Source organism: Podarcis cretensis (genome assembly GCF_951804945.1).
Source record: "Podarcis cretensis genome assembly, chromosome: 16".
NCBI lineage: Eukaryota > Metazoa > Chordata > Lepidosauria > Squamata > Lacertidae > Podarcis > Podarcis cretensis.
In genome coordinates this window covers 4,562,263-4,581,082 of record NC_137186.1, presented here as the reverse complement: position 1 = coordinate 4,581,082, position 18,820 = coordinate 4,562,263, and the positions used below count along the sequence as shown (strand labels likewise).

The following is an 18,820-nucleotide window of genomic DNA, read 5'->3' as shown; positions in this document are numbered from 1 at the left end:
ATATTCTTCTATCTATAAATGACAAATAAGTAGTAATATATCTTACATGTGTCTCAACAAGGAACCTTAATTACCAGCTCACCTCGCCCTATTGCCCTCCAAAACAAATGGTTTAATCTCAAATTTTTATCTTAAACAGATGTCAAGGATCATCATTGAAAGATCTTCCTTTGGAGGTCTTTTAAACAAAGGCCTGACAACCAGTGCTCTAATGATGATTCCTGCTTGGCAGGGGGGGGCTAGGCTGGTGGCTGATGGCCCCTGTGATCTCTTCCAACTATATGAAATAAGAATCTAGCATAAGGATTTAACATTTCTTAGCTTCTAATTCCTTTGCATAATTACATTTAAGCCAATATATATTTAATACATAACATAGATAACCTTTTAAAAGGAAAAGAAATCTTAAAAGGATCTCAGTTTAAGAAAGAAACAACTTTAGAAAAAGACTTCCCAAAATACTCTCTTCTCCAGCCAAGCCAGTTGCCTTTTTCACTGCTCTTGACCTTTCAACCTTAGGAAAATATGGCTCAAGTTTAATGGGAGGCACGTGGTTTTATTTTACTATTTACCCACTCTTAATTATGTTTATCTCTTTTTTTTATCTTCTGTAATATGTAGGGTCAGTGTAACCTTGGCTGTCAGCCTGTAATTCCCTTTTTACGACTTTGAGAATTGTTTTCTGCTATAAATCAGGGGGCCCCCTTGTCTAGGAGCAAAAACATTTTGCCAAGGTTCTTAGGCAGCTGCTCTTCTGCCTGGCATGAACATTTGAAAATCTTTAAGCTCATTTTAAGATACAGGCCCTGATCAAGCCTTAATAAAAATGCAGGCTTATGATTAGATGCCTCAGTATTTTAACCACTCCCATTATTTCTTACATTGCATTCTTTTAAAAATTTAAATCCTATGGGATTTTAGAGGCTTGACCGATTTTTTTTTTTTCTTTCCCCTTTACACTGCATTCCTTGTGCACCAGTTAGAGGCAATAGCAATTAGCGGGAAATAAATTGTCTAAGCAAGTAAAATTGTCTAAATAGATATAGGAAATAAAAGAAGAAGAAAAAAATCAGAATCATCTAGCTCAGCACATTTACAATTGCTGCCACAGGCGTGAAGTTCATTCAACCTGCAGTTGTTAAAGGTGCAGGGAACCGCGGCTCTGACAATTATAAACTACAATTCCCATAATTCATGAATAGGGAGGTGCTTTAAATGTACGGCTTGCAGCCTCATACCCAGCCAGACCAATGGTCCATCCAGCCCAGCACTGTCTACACTGACTGGCAGCAGCTCTCCAGGGTTTCTGATGGGAGATTGCCTCCTGGTAGGAGATGCGACTGGGGACTTGGCACCTTCTGCACTCAAGGCAGCCAGTCTGCCCACTGACCTGCGATTCTTCCTTTAGGATTAAACTTCATGAAATGTACTTAAACTATCCCATAGCTGTCAACCGTTCCTTATTTGGCGGGAAAGTCCCTTATCCCAGTGCCGTGTCCCACTGCTGTCCCTTATTGATGATGTCCCTTAAATTCCCCGGGTTTCAAAGGAAGCAGCTCCTCTCCCTCCCTCCCTGCCGGCCGGGGAGGAGGGAGGCTCCACCTGTGTTGCTTGGCTGCGTTGCTCACCCAATAAGGAGTCTAAGAACGACTGGGGGGTGGAGCTTGCATGCCTTGTGCCAATCAAATCGGCCGCGTTGCCTGGGGACTCGCCTTTGCTCAGCGCTTCCCAGCCGAGAGGTGACTGGTTTTCCTTGCTGCATCCCCTTTGCCGGGTTGCTGCGCTGTGGGAACCACCGCTTGAGGCTTCGTTTGGCTTCTGGCTGGGCTTTCTGCCTTTGGCTCGGAGGGTCTCAGAAGTCGAACATACCTGTGCTCTGAAAATCCCTTATTTTGGCTGCCGATCCCTTATTTTCGAGGCTGCTGGTCCCTTATTTTCAAATCTGTAAGTTGACAGCTATGCTATCCATGCAGCAGCACACTGTGAGATTTGGAAGGACTCTTATTTATTCCACTTCTTGTCCATTTCAGGAAACCTTTCCACCCGGTATACGGAGGCCGTGGCGATGCGCAGCAGCAGGGGCGTCGTCCGATGAATCCCTCAAAGGTGTCAAAACTGTCCCCCCAAAAGAAAGCCTTCACTTTCTAGGGGTCAGGTTCACTGCATGTATGGTGTTAAAGGAAAATATTATGAACATGATGTATAGATGGTACTTCACCCCTGTAAAATTGGCAAAGATATATCATAACAGTGATAATTTATGTTGGAAATGTAAAAAAAAAGAAGGTACCTTTTATCATATGTGGTGGACCTGCCCCAAGGTGAAAGACTTCTGGGAGAAGATTTATAATGAACTGGGGGGAAAAATGTTGAAATATACATTTATTAAGAAACCAGAGGCCTTTCTTCTTGGAATAACAGGTTTGGAATTGCCCAAGAAAGATGTTTTTGTATGCCACAACTGCGGCTAGAATTTTGTTAGCTAAGAACTGGAAAACACAAGTCCCAACAGTGGAGGAATGGCAGATGAAGATGATGGATTTTTCGGAGCTAGCCGACCTGACTGGAAGAGTCCGCGACCAGAAGGAGGAGGAGTATCAGGAAGAATGGAGGAAATTTAAAGACTATTTAGTTAAATATGTTAAGGTAACTTAATTGGAAAAACTTGCAAATATCAGATAGGCTTAGGATTCAAATATGCAATGTTAGAGAATAACAGGTTTAAAGTTAAAATGAAAAGAAAGAAAGATGTTAAGTGATTAAGTTAATTTCATGAGAAAATTGGTTTTGAAAAACTGTTGCAATGATATACACTGAAATTCAGCTAGGGGGGATTTGAGGAAGTCAAGTAACAAGTTTGGATTAAGTATAACTAAGATATATGTTTGTTTGTTTGTTTCAAAATTTTGGAAAATCAATTTAAAAAATTGGGGGGGGGGGGGAGAAAGGCTTCGCTTTCTAAGGAAACAGAGCCTCCCCTTCTCTCCTGCCTCCACACCCCACAATTTATTACGTTTGAGGCCTTAGGTCATGTGTTTTCATCGCCAGCAGCCACCACCATCGATGAGACCTTCAGCCTGGCTTTGAGCAAAGTCTGCATGGTGTGAACAGGCATCTTGCGGTCTTTTGAATGAGGCTTTTGTCCGGCGCTGGGAGGCCACGATGCATTGGGCCCCAGTGCACTGTTTGGCTACTCAAAGTCCCATTCTTCTCTCGGATCTCTGTGAGACATACGGGCAGACCGCCTTTTTGTTTGGATTGGCACAGGCTGGGTTAACAGAAGCTGGGTTTTTTTTAGTCTGGGATGTGGTCAAAGGATTTGTGTAGGCCAGGAGCCCCCTATGTCAAAGACAACTCTCCCTTGGGGAGAAAAATCCGTGTGGGGCTGCATGTTGGCTGCGAGCAAAAGAAGAGCCAAGAACAACCTTTAAAGCCCGAGGACCCACGTACCTACGGGACTGCCTCTCCTGGTATGCCCCGCGGAGGACCTGAAGGTCCACAAATGACAACACCTTGGAGGACCCAAGTCGCAGGTAGTTAGATTGGTTTCAACTAGGGCCAGGGCCTTTTCAGTACTGGCCCCGACTTGGTGGAACACTCTGTCACTAGAGACTAGGGCCCTGCGGGACTTGATATCTTTCCGCAGGGCCTGCAAGACAGAACTGTTCCGCCTGGCCTTTGGTTTGGACTCAGTCTGACCCTTATGTTTCCCTCCCCTTACGGTTTGGATCTATGGGCTACTTTTAAAATGAGGCCGCATTTTAAATTGCATTTTAACCTGTATTTTAAATTGGGGTTTTTTTTCCTATTATGTTTTTACTGTAATTTTATTGGTGTTAGCCACCCTGAGCCTGGCTCTGGCTGGGGTAAAGGTAAAGGTAAAGGTACCCCTGCCCGTACGGGCCAGTCTTGACAGACTCTGGGGTTGTGCGCCCATCTCACTTAAGAGGCCAGGGGCCAGCGCTGTCCGGAGACACTTCCGGGTCACGTGGCCAGCGTGACAAAGCTGCATCTGGCGAGCCAGAGCTGCACACGGAAACGCTGTTTACCTTCCCGCTGGGGAGGGCAGGGTATAAATAAAAGTTGTTGTTGTTGTTGTTGTTGTTGTGCTGTCGTTTAGTCGTTTAGTCGTGTCCGACTCTTCGTGACCCCCTAGACCAGACCACGCCAGGCCCTCCTGTCTTCCACTGGCTCCCTCATGCTGGTAGCTTCAAGAACACTGTCCCACCATCTCGTCCTCTGTCATCCCCTTCTCCTGGTGCCCTTCATCTTTCCCAACATCAGGGTCTTTTCCAGGGAGTCTTCTCTTCTCCTGAGGTGGCCAAAGTATTGGAGCCTCAGCTTCACGATCTGTCCTTCCAGTGAGCTCTCAGGGCTGATTTCCTTATCATCATCAATCATCATCATCATCTCTGTGCCACTCCCTTTTCCTTCTTTTCCTTTCTCTGTTTATCTTTTCTCTCTTTCCCTTTCTGCCACACTCCCCTCTCTCTTTTTACACACCCACACACCCTTTCAATCATTTTCTAACACCTCCTTTTCTCTGAATCCCTCCTTTCCTCTTTCTCGCATGCTCCAGAGTCGACTTCCCAAACCCGGTGCCTTCAGGTGGGATCTCCTCCCATCCATCGCTGTCTGGTCCTCTGATTGTCACGACAAGGCTGGCCCAAGTCATTCTGCAGAAGCCGACCAGACTGGCAGTGAATTATCCCAACTCTGCCCATGGGATAATATCCTTCACCACGTAATGGAGTCTGGTTCGATAGGGCAAATGGGAGGTGGCCGGCTGCCCTCCACCAAAGGTGTTTACACAGAGGCTGGACGGACGCTGATCAGGGATGTGGACATGCAAGGTTTTGCATTGTGCTTCACTTGTGCATTTGGGCAAAGGGGACACTGACCAATAGCGGCAGAAGTTGGGCTCTCACATTTCAGCAGCAGCCCATGCAATGCTAAAATTCAGTGCCCACCACCGTTCCACAACATTTTTGCGGCGCCCCCTGCAGAACGGCGTCCAGTGCAGCCACATCAGTCATGGTGCCTTAAAACTTTCTCTAGCACCCAACTCAGCTACGTTAGTAAAGAAAAAGCATTTTTATGGGTTATAACACTGTGACACCAGATGGCGCTGTAGAGCAGAAAACCTTTCTACGCGATTTTACAAAGAGGTTTTTTTCCCTTTGTTATAATTTCTGACATATCTACAGTGCTTAAAAAAGTGTTTAGGGGTACTCTCGTTTTGACTCAAGAAAACCACCATTTTATAGTTCAAATCGGGGGAAATAAATACAGGAAATGGACAAAAGTACAAAGATTCACAAAATGTTTAGAGGGATGCGTACCCCTGCGTACCTCCAGAAAAGACGCACGGCATATCTATAGAATTTTTTTCCTGTGTGTACATCCACCCTCAGTCTTTACCTTCAGCCAGCCTCTCAACCACCCTCCACACTTAACTTACAACCAATTCAGGGGTTTGCCCTGGCGCATAACCCTCCTCCTCCATAGTCTCAGCGTTGCTGCTTGGAGAACTCAGCAGGGCGGAGGAGCAGGATGGGGACAAAACTGGAATGAGTTGGCTATTCCTGCCATTTGCTCTGGCGCCCCCTACTGCTGGCCTCCCGGCCTCCCACCCTACCAGACCCAACGGGAACCTGATGCCACTGTTTCTGCCGTGCCAGAACAGAAGCAGAATACTGTAACTTTACATTGATCCCCTGCTGGTGAGGCTCGCTGACCTCCCGGAAAAGCAAAAATCTGACCTTTTCCTGTTAGGCAAAGATCATAAGACGACCCAGATGGTCGCCGGATTCTGTGTACAGATCTGTAGGCGCAGACCATCCCCTAACCGAAACTAGTTCCTTAAGAAAATCCCCAAACTCGATTCCATAGGTGACTCTGGGTCATCTCTCTGCGGTAGCTTATCTTAAAGTTTTATGTGTCTATATGCTTATCGCATTTATAAATTTATTGTTGTACATTGTTTTAAATGTTTGTTTTCCTTCTGGGATTGTACCCCCAAGTGTGTTTTATAAGCTGGTCTCCGACCGTAATAAATTATCTATCTATCTGTAACTTTAGAAGTTTGCCGCTGGCTCTCTTAAGGCTTCCGGCTCAGGGAACGAGAGCGGCAGGGACTGGCACCGCTCCCAGTGATGTGCCGCCTGAGGCCAATGGGCCACTGCAGGTCACATGATAAGGCCTGAGTCTCCACACATGATGTTATTGAAAAACCTGGATCTTTGTTCTGGTCTGTGGATAAGTGGAGAGGTGGCTGGTGCAACAGTGTTTATAATATTGGCTGCTGTCTGTTAACTTTCAGGCTATGCCAGCCTTTACCCAATTCACTCCCTCTTGCCCTGGCACCACATTGGCCCCTGGGCCGGATTTCCCTTGCGGGCCGCTAGTTGCTAACTCCTGCTGTGGATTGTTTTTGTTTTACGGTTGGAGAGGAGAGGCATTCCCGCTCCAAGGGCCACTGGCGATAAGCCTACCCAGTTCTCATCTTATCCCACATTCCAGCTGATAAAATAAGATTCGTCCTGATTCCTGACTTTGAACCGCAACCCTGTTTTCCCAGCAGCTGCTTAAAAGACAAAGCTGCAATTTGATAGTGTACTTGTGGGGGCGGCAAGGCGGGGGGCAGCCGACCTCCTCCACTCGGTGCACGATAAATCTCCAGGTGCGCAAATCTCTTGTGGTTATTATGAAATCACCACCACAAACGCTCTTAAAGACACCTCTTTTCTTTTGCAGTTTAATCTCAAACACGTCCAGGAGCTGAGCTTTCATCTTGGCCTACACATCTCCCTCCCTCCCCCAAGAAATGGCGCTTCTTTGGCGCCCCCACCCCACCCCCTCAACTGAACCCGGAAGTGGCAGCGCAGACCCCCCAACCCCCTCCCCACACACACAAATTATCCCTCTCGAGTTATTCAGAAGCAAGATGTGTAATTTCACGCTTTCTGGAAGTGGCTGCTGGCAAAAGGAAGAAGGAAACGGGCCAAAGACTCGTGGGCCGGAATTTGCTCACAGGCTGCTTAGTTGCCGACTCCTGCTCCAGATCCTAGCTGCGATCCCCTCAAAAGCCACCCAGCTGTACGGAGTCGTTTTTATGATCAAGGGGGTGTGGAAATGCCTCGCTTACTTCCCCGCACGCTTCCGGCTGCCATCGCCACAAACAGGAACGTGGGCGCACTTTAGGCCATCTCAATGTCGTTCACCCTCTAGCCAATAAATACATTCAGTCCCAGTTTTGCAAACCACAGTCCCCTTCCCTGCCCGTGAAAAGACATAAGAGACAGAACATGAGAAGGAGAGAGACACAGGCAGACGACACCGACAGAAGCAATTTTGCAATTCAGCCTCGCCGTACAATTTGAAAAGGAAAACACTACGGGGAATTGGTCAGAAGGGGAAGAGTGTAGACAAAAGGTTTAGCCGCCTCACTCGTCACACTAAAGGACAGGAGCCCAGCTGCACAGGCCTCAGATCAGGTCAAAATCTAAAGGGCCGACACAGGGTATAGGAGCCCTCCAGAAATTGAAACTGTTGAACTGGAGGAGGCTGGTGTCTTCGCCGTCGTCTTCCCCGTCAGAGATGCTGAGCTTCTGTTTCTTCCGCTCTGCCGCGAAGCTGCCATAGCCTCCCTTGGGCTTGTAGGCGACCAGCTCAGCTAAGCCCAGGTGTTCCAGCTCGCTCAGGTCCAGTTCTGGGATGGGCATCTTCCAGTACAGGAAGGAGTCATACTGGGAGTTGACTGTGTCCCTCATTTCTTGCTGAGAAGAAAGGAGGAAGGAGGGATATTCTGTTAGGGGAACGCTCGGAGGGCTGAGCGCTAGGCATGTCGCTAATAATAATAATAATAATTTATTTATATGGCGCCCATCTGACTAGTTTGCCCCAGACACTCTGGGCAGCTTCCAACTCATATAAACCCATAATAAAACATCAAACATTAAAAACTTCCCTAAACAGGGCTGCCTTCAGATGTCTTCTAAAAGTCAGATAGTTGTTTATTTCCTTGACATCTGATGGGAGGGCGTTCCACAGGGCGGGCGCCACCACCGAGAAGGCCCTCTGCCTGGTTCCCTATAACCTCGCAGGGAGGGAACCGCCAGAAGGCCCTCGGCGCTGGACCTCAGTGTCCGGGCTGGATGATGGGGGTGGACACCAGGTATAGTGGGCTGAGGCCATTTAGGGCAAGCATAGGCAAACTTGGCCTTCCAGCTGTTTTGGGACTACAACTCCCATCATCCCTAGCTAACAGGACCAGTGGTCAGGGATGATGGGAGTTGTAGTCCCAAAACTGCTGGAGGGCTGAGTTTGCCTATGTCTGGTTTAGGGCTTTCAAGGTCAGCACCAACACTTTGAATTGTGCTTGGAAACGTACTGGGATGTAGGTCTTTCAAGTTCGGTGTTATGTGGTCTCGGCAGCCGCTCCCAGTCACCAGTCTAGCTGCCGCATTCTGGATCAGTTGTAGTTTCCAGGTCACCTTCAAAGGTAGCCCCACGTAGAGTGCATTTTGGTAGTCCAAGCGGGAGATAACCAGAGCATGTGTCACTCTGGCGAGACAGTCCGTGGGCAGGTAGGGTCTCATCCTGTGTACCAGATGGAGCTAGTAGACAGCTGCCCTGGACACAGATTTGACCTTCGCCTCCATGGACAGCTGTGAGTCCAAAATGACTCCCAGGCTGCGCACCTGGTCCTTCAGGGGCCCAGTTACCCCATTCAGGACCAGGGAATCCTCCACACCTGCCCACCTCCTGTCCCCCCAAGAACAGTACTTGTCAGGATTCAACCTGTTAGCTACCATCCATCCTCCAACCGCCTCCAGACACTCACACAGGACCTTCACCGCCTTCACTGGTTCTGATTTAAAAGAGAGGCAGAGCTGGGTATCATCTGCATATTGATGGACACCCAGCCCAAACCCCCTGATGATCTCTCCCAGCGGCTGCATATAGAGGTTGAAAAGCATGGGGGAGAGGACAGAACCCTGAGGTCCGGGCCCATCCCTCCCACACCCAACATCAACACTCCTGGGTGGGTCTTAACTGCGGTACCTTCCCTCTCTCCCACCCCCAACCACACATCTCCTTTGCCCCCTCCCTCCTCACTGCCCCACCTCTCAGTCTGGAGATTTCCTTTCTTCAGGCACATAGCACACCTCCCCATCCATCCATCCATCCGTCATCCAAGGAGGGGCTGCCCCCCAACCTGCCCCTCTTTGCGCCTTCTCTGCCAATTTTCTCTGCTCCCTTTTCTCAGACATGCTGCCCTTGGCTAGCAAGACTGCACTCCCATGGGGCAGCGAAAGATCTTTTACGGGGGTTCAAAAATAAAACTCCGAAAGGGGGGAGAGCAGGCTAGTTTCTCGCCTCGCCTCCCCACAAAAATAAGAGCAGCGCCTGTCCATTTTGCCTCATATCTCAGCTTCTAGAAACTTACACTTTTGAAAGAAAGAAAGAAAGAAAGAAAGAGAGAGAGAGGAATTGAAATCTGGAGGTTACGCTTCACCTCAGTGTGCATTTTTTAAAAATATAATTGTACGCATGCAACACACCTCCGTGTTTTCCTTCAAGGGAGCCATCTCCTGGTTCCTGCTGTGCTATATCTATCTCTGCCTTCAATGCCTTTCTGGGCTCCCAAGAAAAATTACATCACTTTTAATTTTAAAAGCGGGGTGGGGATTTGTGTGAGTGTGCAGGCTCCTCTGAAAGACCTTTGTGTGGCATCCCAGGCATGTGGCAGACATCTGCGTTTTGAAAATAGCCCCCTCTTCAAGATGGGGGTGGGTGCGTGGATATTTTTATGTACGCAGACACATCCTTCTAACATTATTTCCGGATAATCGTTTTATTGAAAGGAACCAAATGACTGGCGGAATCAAAACCGAAGGGGCTCTGCGTGCCCCAAATCACCACCTGCTTAATTTAATAAGTGGAAAGGAGGTGGAGAAAGAGAGAGCCATCAAATGGGCTGAGATCCTAACCCTACTTACCTGGGGGTAAGCCCCCCTTGCGTCAAATGGGACTTCCTTCTGAGTAGACCTGGTTAGGATTGCAGCCTTCTTGTTTTAGAAAAACCTGATTTTTAAAATTTTCATTTTCAAAGACCATTTCATTCGTGGAACACCGTCGCCTCTTCGGGTTTCTAAAAATATCTGTATCTCTCCATACTACAAGGGAGTGGTCAGAGAACGGTTGCGTTTCCATAAAGAGGACCAAATTAGCATTTTAAAACGTTTTTAACACTGAACAGGTGGCTGGCGATGACATGGGTAGAAGAAGTCGATGTTAGCCCTACTCTGAGGAGACCCATGGAAATTAATCAGGGTGGCGTTCTTAGGCCCATTTATTTCAATCAATCTAATCTAAACACCTATCTATATCTATATATCTATATCTCCCCCTCTTTCTTTCTTTTTTCCTTTCTCCCCCTGTGATGAGGCTGCATTTTAATGTTTTAATGTTGTATTTTCATCTTGTTTTTTAAGTTGTATTTCAATCAACTTGTTTTTATTATTGGTTGTTAGCCGCCCTGAGCCCGGTCTTGGCTGGGGAGGGTGGGGTATAAAAAATTATTATTATTATTATTATTATTATTATTATTATTATTATGACATTTATCCCTTCCAATCCCAACGTACCCCTCCAGACAGGCTTAACAGGTCTGAATGAGCCTTTTTTTAAAAAAAAGAAGACAAAATGTATTGTATGCAGGAAGATGCTAACTCTGAACAGATTAACAACAATGTGAGATTTATTTGTTTATTTTAAAGGACAAGTGGAAGATGGAAGAATCTGACCAGAATTAAAATACATTCCCCCCCCCCCATTTCCCTCCAAATAATATATATTTCAAATACCCTCTTTCTTTTCCAACTCTTCCTTACCTTCCTCAGAGTAGGACCAAAAGGGGCTCGGAATGCAACAGAAACAGGAGATGCCTTTTGTGCCTCCGGAGGAGAGAGAGAGAGAGATCTCTAGTGGTCCAGAGAGATGGGCAGATGGTGTGATCCGTCTCCCCTCCTGCTTTTGTCTGGCTGGCTGGGTGTGTGTGTGTCTCTGTGTGGATCTGTCTCTGTTGCGCACAAGCCTCTCCTCTCTTTTTTGCTGCAATGCAGCCCCTCCTAAGCCTTCATCGCAGGGACTGCAGCGGCCCCAGTGAATCAGCTCTAAGAAGAATTTTCTATTTTCAGTCGGGGAAGGAGGCTGAAGCCATGGAGATTTTCCTTCCATATATATGCATGGCGGATGCAATCTCTGTGAGCTTGCCAGGAGCGGGGTGTGTGTGTTTTTAAAACGGCAACGATTAGATAATTGCTGCATTATTAGCAATTACGATGCACGTTGTGGAGGAACAGAGAAAGATGAACGCTGGTGACACACGTCTTTATTCTGGCCTTTGATACTATCTATCTATCTATCTATCTATCTATCATCTATCTATCTATAGTATCAAAGGCCAGAATATATACACACACATGAATAATAATACTGATGATGATGATGATTTTATTTATACCCTGCCCACCTCAGCCAAGACCAGGCTCAGGGCGGCTAACACCAAATATAAAAACAGTTGATTGAAATACAGCTTAAAAAACAAGATTAAAATACAACATTAAAACATTAAAATGCAGCCGCATTTCAGCAGAAACGCAATCAAAAGCTTTTTTGGGGATAAAAATGTCAAGTCTTCACCAAGGCTAACTATGTATACACACACACACGTACACACACATACATATATCCATCCTATTCTTCTGATTGCAAATTATTGAATAAAAATTACATACTGCTTGATCATTAAAAAGACAAACACAACCTCAAAGCAGTTTTTAAAGAAAGATGAAACGATAAAGTTACCAATAAGAAAAATTGACAGCAGCAATTGATAAGGCTTTTGGAAAGTTAAATAGACTAAAAACATATTAAGATTCTAAATATCTCGGTAGGTTTGTTTTTAGCAGGTGCCAAAAAGAGCACAGCGAAGGCGCCTGCCTGCTGTCAATAGGCAGGGAGTTCCACAGGTGCTGCCACACCAAAAAATCAAGTTCTTACAAATGTGGCACCCACAGCAGGGCTGGTTCTGTCCATCAAACAGGTAAAGCGGACCTATATGGAGCAAGGCAGTCTCACAGATCAACAAGCCCCAAGTGGCAAATTGTCTGAACCGGTTTTCACGCTAAGTTTTTACGTGGTTATGATCTGCTTTGCGACCTTATGGGGAAGGTTGAGGCTAAGAAATCTAATAGATGATAAAAATAATAATAATCGTACTTTTCTGTTATAGTAGAACTTGGGGTCACCTGGCGAAATTGATGGGAAGTGTTGTCGTTTAGTTGTTTCGTCGTGTCCGCCTCTTCGTGACCACGCCAGGCCCTCCTGTCTTCCACTGCCTCCCGCAGTTTGGTCAAACTCATGCTGGTAGCTTTGAGAACACTGTCCCACCATCTCGTCCTCTGCCGTCCCCTTCTCCTTGTGCCCTCCATCTTTCCCAACATCAGGGTCTTTTCCAGGGAATCTTCTCTTCTCATGAGGCGGCCAAAGTCTTGGAGCCTCAACTTCACGATCTTTCCTTCCAGTGAGCACTCAGGGCTGATTTCCTTCAGAATGGATCGGTTTGATCTTCTTGCAGTCCATGGGACTCTCAAGAGTCTCCTCCAGCACCAGAATTCAAAAGCATCAGTTCTTCAGCGATCAGCCTTCTTTATGTTCCAGCTCTCACTTCCATACATCACTACTGGGAAAACCAGAGCTTTAACTATACGGACCTATGTTGGCAAGGTGATATCTCTGCTTTTTAAGATGCTGTCTAGGTTTGTCATTGCTTTTCTCCCAAGGAGCAGGCATCTTTAAATTTGGTGGCTGCTGTCACCATCTGCAGTGATCATGGAGCCCAAGAAAGTAAGATCTCTCACTGCCTCCATTTCTTCCCCTTCTATTTGCCAGGAGGTGATGGGCCCAGTGGCCATGATGGGAAGTAGGTTGAAGCATTTCCCCACACAAGGCAAGATTTCACTTGCGGAACTCCCCGCTGCAGGATTTGATGATGAACGCTGCCTTAGGTGTTTTGAAGGGGCGGGTCAGGCAGATTGGAGGAAGAGGAGGAGAAATGGCAGTAGCTGAGCGCTGAAAAATCTGCTTTTTGTGCATAAGTTCTTTGGTTCAGTCCCAAGGTAGGGCTGAGAGCAACTTCCTGCCCGAGATTCTGGAGAGATGCTGCCAGTACTGAGTTATGTGGATCAAAGGTTTTACTTGCTATAAAGCCACGTTCTTGATCATGAGAGAACCTCCATGTTCAAAGGCAGTGTATATCTCTAAATATTCTCAGGGGTATACAGTAGCTGTAGTGACGCTCTAGGAAGCTGCCTTTAACTGAGATCATCAGTCCATCTGAAGGAATGGGTTTCCCAAACCCCAAAACCTGACTGGGCAGTCAATCTAAAACGGGCCCCAAAATCCGCATTTTTCCTTCTCCAAGGGAGCATTTCTAAAATGCTTTAACTTGAGCTCTTGAGCCAAAACCCAGCTGTATAAACAAGTGCTCAAAGCTCTCTCCTTTATCAGTCCTTGACGCCTAATGAATGGCCTTGTCCATTCCAAAGTGGAGCGGGGATGGCATGTCTGGGTCTTATCTTACATCCTGACCACACTCTGACGCACAGACCTAGTCCGGGAACGGCACCAGGAGTGCTCTTAGAGTTGGAGACCTTCTTACCCCAAGATAAGGAATACAGGAACAGGTGTCGTTGGATTGGAGTTTCCTCGAGATCTGCTCTTTAGCATCAAAGAATATCAAGAAGAACTGCAGAAGGGATGTGGAAAAGAGTTAAGAGCCTCGGACATAAGATCTCCAGGTTGATGGACTGTATGGAGTGGACGGAAGTGTCTGTCAGAGCCCGAGACCGGGGAGAGGCGATGGTGGAAGAAGATTGGAAGATTTAAAGTCTATATATAGAAATATTGTAAAATTAATGAGTGACAGGAAATTGTTGGAATGAATTTTTATGGCCTTAGTAGAAATGCTATAAGGAGTTAAGTTTAAATAAGTATACTAATTTTAATGGAAATAAGATTAAAAATATGTTAAGATATTTATGTGATAGAAAATGGAGAAAGATGGAAAGGAATTGCTAAAACAATTAATGGAAGTGGAATACAAAGAGGGAGGTGAGAGGAGGTCGATGATATAAGGGAATGAAAGTTAGAATATGGAGAAGGAATGATGTATGTTCTTAAATTATTTTTGTTTTGTTTTGTTTTGTTTATTATGTTGGGTGAGGTGTTGAGGTTGTGTTTTGTATATTGTATTGTATTGTTTTACTTTTTCTTGTTCTTGTTCTTTTTTCTTTTTTCTTTCTTTTTTTGTTTTTTTTGCTTTTCTCTTTCTTTTTCCTTTTCAAAAAGCAATAAATATTATTTTTTTAAAAAAAGGAATACAGGAAGAGGAACAACCTTATATGGTCAAGAGTACCAGAGCAGGAACATCTGTGATGTCAACCTGCGTGTATAAGCTGACGTGGCTGGATTCCTGGGGAACGGGGGAGAGGGTGCCTGGAGGATATATATATACTGCATGTATCTCTCATTTCTTTGGACTTGCTGTGGACTGACCACACAAGTGCCTTCTGCTATCCGGAGAGCAGAATAAACTCTTTCTCTGAATCAACCTCGGTGTCATTTGACTTCCTCCCTTCCTCCCGGGAGCAACGCAGACCCAATTGGTAAAGTCTAATAAGGCTACACATCTAGATCAATATTGTCCACACTGATAGGCAACAGCTCTCCAACGCTTCAGGCAAGGAGCCTGGTTATGTCTGCACCATAAATTTAAAGCACTCTTATAGCACTTTAACAGACTTTGGCTTCCCCCAAAGAATCCTGGGAACTATAGTTCACTAAGAGAGCTGAGAGTTGTTGAGAGACCCCTCTCTCTATCCCCTCTCCCAGAACTACAATTCCCAGAGCTGTTTAACAATCAACGCTTCTTCCCAGGGAACCCTGCACCATTTAAAAATAAAAGGATTCCTGAGTTAGAAAAGTAACTTAAATAACACAGTCTGGAGTGAAAGATGAACTTTACTGAGCAAACTGAACAAAAACAGCCTATGATTTGGGGAGAAAGTCACAGGGAGGTTTTAGCTCAGTCCTTGCGCATAGCAACGTATAGAGGAAAAACAAGATGAACCAATTGCTTGACTCAGTGTAAGTCAGCTTCCTATGTCCCTACCCACGTCCGCACTTTCTTCGGAACTATGAGGACTAGAAACTTGATATTATACTTAAGGGTCTTAGCTCAGTAGTAGGACACCTGCCCTGCATGCAGAAGGTCCCAGGTCCACTCCATCTCCAGGTAGGGCTGGGGAAGACTGTGGACAGCCAGTCCGCACCAACCAGCCTTCAGGGAGTTCAGATTATGATCTGCATGCTCTCCTCCTCCATCGTAGCCGCAGAACAACCCTGTGAGGTAGGCTAGACCGGGAGAAATAAAATGTGTACATGACCCTCCCTTTTCTAAACCCAAACCAATGTAGAAATATGGGGGACTGAAGACTGGAAACAAAGAAAAACAGAACCTGAAATTTACTCATTTCCCCATCCTTACTCCTTGCCGGCATTTTCAGGGAGCCTGTGGAACTCCCCGTCACAGGGAAATGCTTTAATAACCTCTTCTGAATGAGCCTGCAGCATTGCCAGCAATGGATACGACGTGTTCTTTTAAAACTCCTGGGAGACATTGCTCAGCAGGTCTCGGAACAACCTCGCAGCTTGTCTTCAATTTCATGAATCTTTCAGGAGCGGATGCTTTTTGAGCACTCGCGAAGAGGTAAATTATGGGAGCTGTCGTGTTTCATGCTGACGTAATCTCTTTTTTTTTTTTTAATTCTTTTTATTAATTTTCACATTAGATCACCAAAAAGAAAAACAAATCAACGGTTACAACAGTTGTAAAAAACCCCAACACACACAAGAAAGAAAACTAAATAAGTATCAATACATAACGTATAAACAATGTCGATTTCCATTACGCTTCTTTGTCTTCTCATTTATCTCTTTATATCTTTAAGTATTTTAATTATTCTACACACCTATTGACTTCCATCCCTCCCGGTTTCAGGCTTCTTAGTATAAATAGTTTGTTTCTCCTGCAGTTGATAGTTACAATAATTTGCACATCGTAAGATCTATATCAGTCCTGCTATAGTTTTTAGGTTCTTGTAATTCCCTTCAATATAAATCATAAATTTATTCCAGTCATTAATAAACTTTGTATTCTTTTGGTTTCTAATTTTTTGTGTCATTTTTGCAAGTTCTACAAATTCAAATAACTTTGTTTGCCAATCACTAATTGGTGGGATACTTTGGCTTTTCCAATTTTGGGCAATTAATAATCTAGCGGCAGCTGTAGCATACTGGAATAATGTCTTATCTTCTTTTTTAATTTCGTCCCCAATTATTCCCAGAAGAAAAGCCTCTGGTCTTTTGGGAAATGTATATTTAAATATTTTTTTTAACTCATTGTAAATATATTCCCAGTATTTCTTCATTTCGTCGCATGTCCACCACATGTGGAAAAAATTACCTTCTTTAGTTTTACACTTCCAGCAAAACTTATTCCCTGTCTTGTACATTTTCCCTAGCTTTGCTGGGGTAATGTACCACCTGTACATCATCTTTTCTAAATTTTCCCTCAGTGTTACACATGCCGTAAACTTCATTCCGCTAATCCATAAATTCAGCCACTTATCATACTCTATATTATATCCCAGATCCATTGCCCATCTTGTCATGACCTCATGCTGACGTAATCTCGTCGCTTGTAGCCTCCTTTTAGGAAGAGTAATCTCTTTTTAGAAAATGGCCTTGAAGATTTGTAATGCATAGTGGTTGTGAGTCTAAATATAAGTAATTGTACAAACTTCTGTTGCTTTTTATTCGATGTTATTTTTTTATCAGGTGTTATTTTTATCAACGGCTTCCTGTCCATGTTGTTTGACGCCCTGGGAGGGGATCTCATCCCTTCAAAAACAAAAAGAGAAGCCTGTTCCGTATGCTTTCAATATTTGCCTTCAGATTGCTTCTTCCTGTGTTTTAGGGGGAGAAGCACTCTGGACGCGCTCAGAGGCATTCCACTCAAGGTCTTTAAAAAAAATATTATGTAAGCAACCTTCTATCCTGTTGATGAATATTTACAAAACATCCCACATGCATATATATCTTACAAGAGTTGCAGCCAATTTAAGCCCTATTCAGAGTAGGACCATTGAACTTCATAGACCTGGTTAATTTCAGTGGGCCTACTCAAGAAAACAACATGGAAAGGGTTAGGCTGATTTTGGTAATCGGCTTAATTATAACAATATTATTATTATTGCAAGCAGGCATTTAAGAAATTTAGTGAGCTGAGTGAAAAATGAAAATTCAGATAAGAGAGGCCTTTTAAAGTCTAGCGAATATCCTACATTTAGTTTGGTAAGTCTACATTCATCGAAGCAGCACATCAACTGCTTTTGGAAAACCAAATAATTTTAATTTTACTTTCTGAAAATGTCAGCTAATGCTAAATACTTCTACTACTAAAATTAGAATATAAATGGCATTAATTTTAATGATTTCTATGCAATTTTACGTTTTACTTACCAAGCAAAACTAAATTATATGTTGGGCAGCTTCTGTTTAAACCAGCCCTTTCCTTCGCAACAATGAGGACTGGAATCTTATTGTTCTGTTTAAGAGCAGGGCCGCGCACCTCAGCAGCAGAGAACTTTATTTGGTGTACCAAAAGTCCCGGGTTCCAACTCTGGCGAATCCAAGAAGGGCTAGGAACGCCTGTCGCCCAAAACCCCCAAAAGCCACTGAGAAAACCGGCAGCCTGGATTTGTCCCTAAACAGCGAAGCAGAAGAGCCTCCAAGTTTAGTGGCAGTCTACCAGCCATGGGCATACTCAGGGGCTACCCCCCCCCCCAAATCAAGTAAATAAATATAAATACTGAAAGTAGAAATTGTAGAAAGATTTGCACAGGTTTCTTCTGAGTGCTTGGGGTCAAAAGAAAGTAATATAGAACAGCTGTTGTTGAGACATTTCTGCTAGACAGAGCCAGGCAGAGGATAGTGACAGGTGGGTGTTCTCCCCCCGCCCCATGCTACCAGCTGCTACCCTCTGCTGGTAAAAAGGTAAAGGGACCCCTGACCATTAGGTCCAGTCGTGGCCGACTCTGGGGTTGCGGCGCTCATCTCGCTTTACTGACCGAGGGAGCCGGCGTACAGCTTCCGGGTCATGTGGCCAGCATGACTAAGCCGCTTCTGGCGAACCAGAGCAGCGCACGGAAACGCCGTTTACCTTCCCGCCAGAGCGGTACCTATTTATCTACTTGCACTTTGACATGCTTTATAACTGCTAGGTTGGCAGGAGCAGGGACCGAGCAACGGGAGCTCACCCCGTCGCAGGGATTCGAACCGCCGACCTTCTGATCGGCAAGTCCTAGGCTCTGTGGTTTAACCCACAGAGCCACCCGCGTCCCGCCTGTCTGGTGGGGAGACTGCCTCTAAACATGGAGGCTCTTCAGCACACAGAACAGATGCCCAACCGCTGGGGCAGGGCGTCAGAATCATCAAGGGAGAAAAGGATCAGGCCCAGGGCCGGATTCAGGTTTGATGAGGCCCTAAGCTACAGAAGGTAACAGGGCCCTTTCTATGTCCAGCTGTCCTTTGTCAACAACAAATTGTCACTGTTTTTTCTGTTGAATATATGCTATATGGTAATTTATGGACCTACGATACGATAATCTTTATTGCCATTGTCCCATAC

At 45.2% G+C, this 18,820-nt stretch overlaps 1 protein-coding gene and 1 long non-coding RNA gene across 3 annotated transcripts in view; one reads left to right on the top strand and one right to left on the bottom strand.

Annotated features, from left to right (window-relative positions):
* LOC307205877 overlaps window positions 1–18,820 on the top strand; it is a 278,382-nt gene that overhangs the window by 186,253 nt on the left and 73,309 nt on the right. The window lies entirely within an intron of this gene.
* MLLT11 (MLLT11 transcription factor 7 cofactor) lies at window positions 7,336–11,150 on the bottom strand. 2 transcript variants are annotated; one of them, XM_079958558.1, is made up of 2 exons: window positions 10,899–11,150; window positions 7,336–7,778 (listed from the first exon to the last, which is right to left on the bottom strand). In XM_079958558.1, the coding sequence occupies exon 2, from the start codon at window positions 7,770–7,772 to the stop codon at window positions 7,488–7,490; it is 285 nt and encodes a 94-aa protein (XP_079814684.1). In that variant the 5' UTR covers window positions 7,773–7,778; window positions 10,899–11,150; the 3' UTR covers window positions 7,336–7,487. The 2 variants fall into 2 exon arrangements, with proteins under 2 accessions (XP_079814684.1, XP_079814683.1); XM_079958557.1 differs by lacking the exon at window positions 10,899–11,150 and adding an exon at window positions 9,567–9,714.

What these genes read in the sequence shown, in the direction of transcription:
- MLLT11 (XM_079958557.1), bottom strand. Translation starts at nt 9,593, where the DNA reads ATGGCTCCCTTGAAGGAAAACACGGAG. An exon ending in CCTTGAAGGAAAACACGGAG is followed by an intron (nt 7,779 to 9,566) that starts GTGTGTTGCATG and finishes CTTTCTTCTCAG; the next exon opens with CAAGAAATGAGGGACACAGT.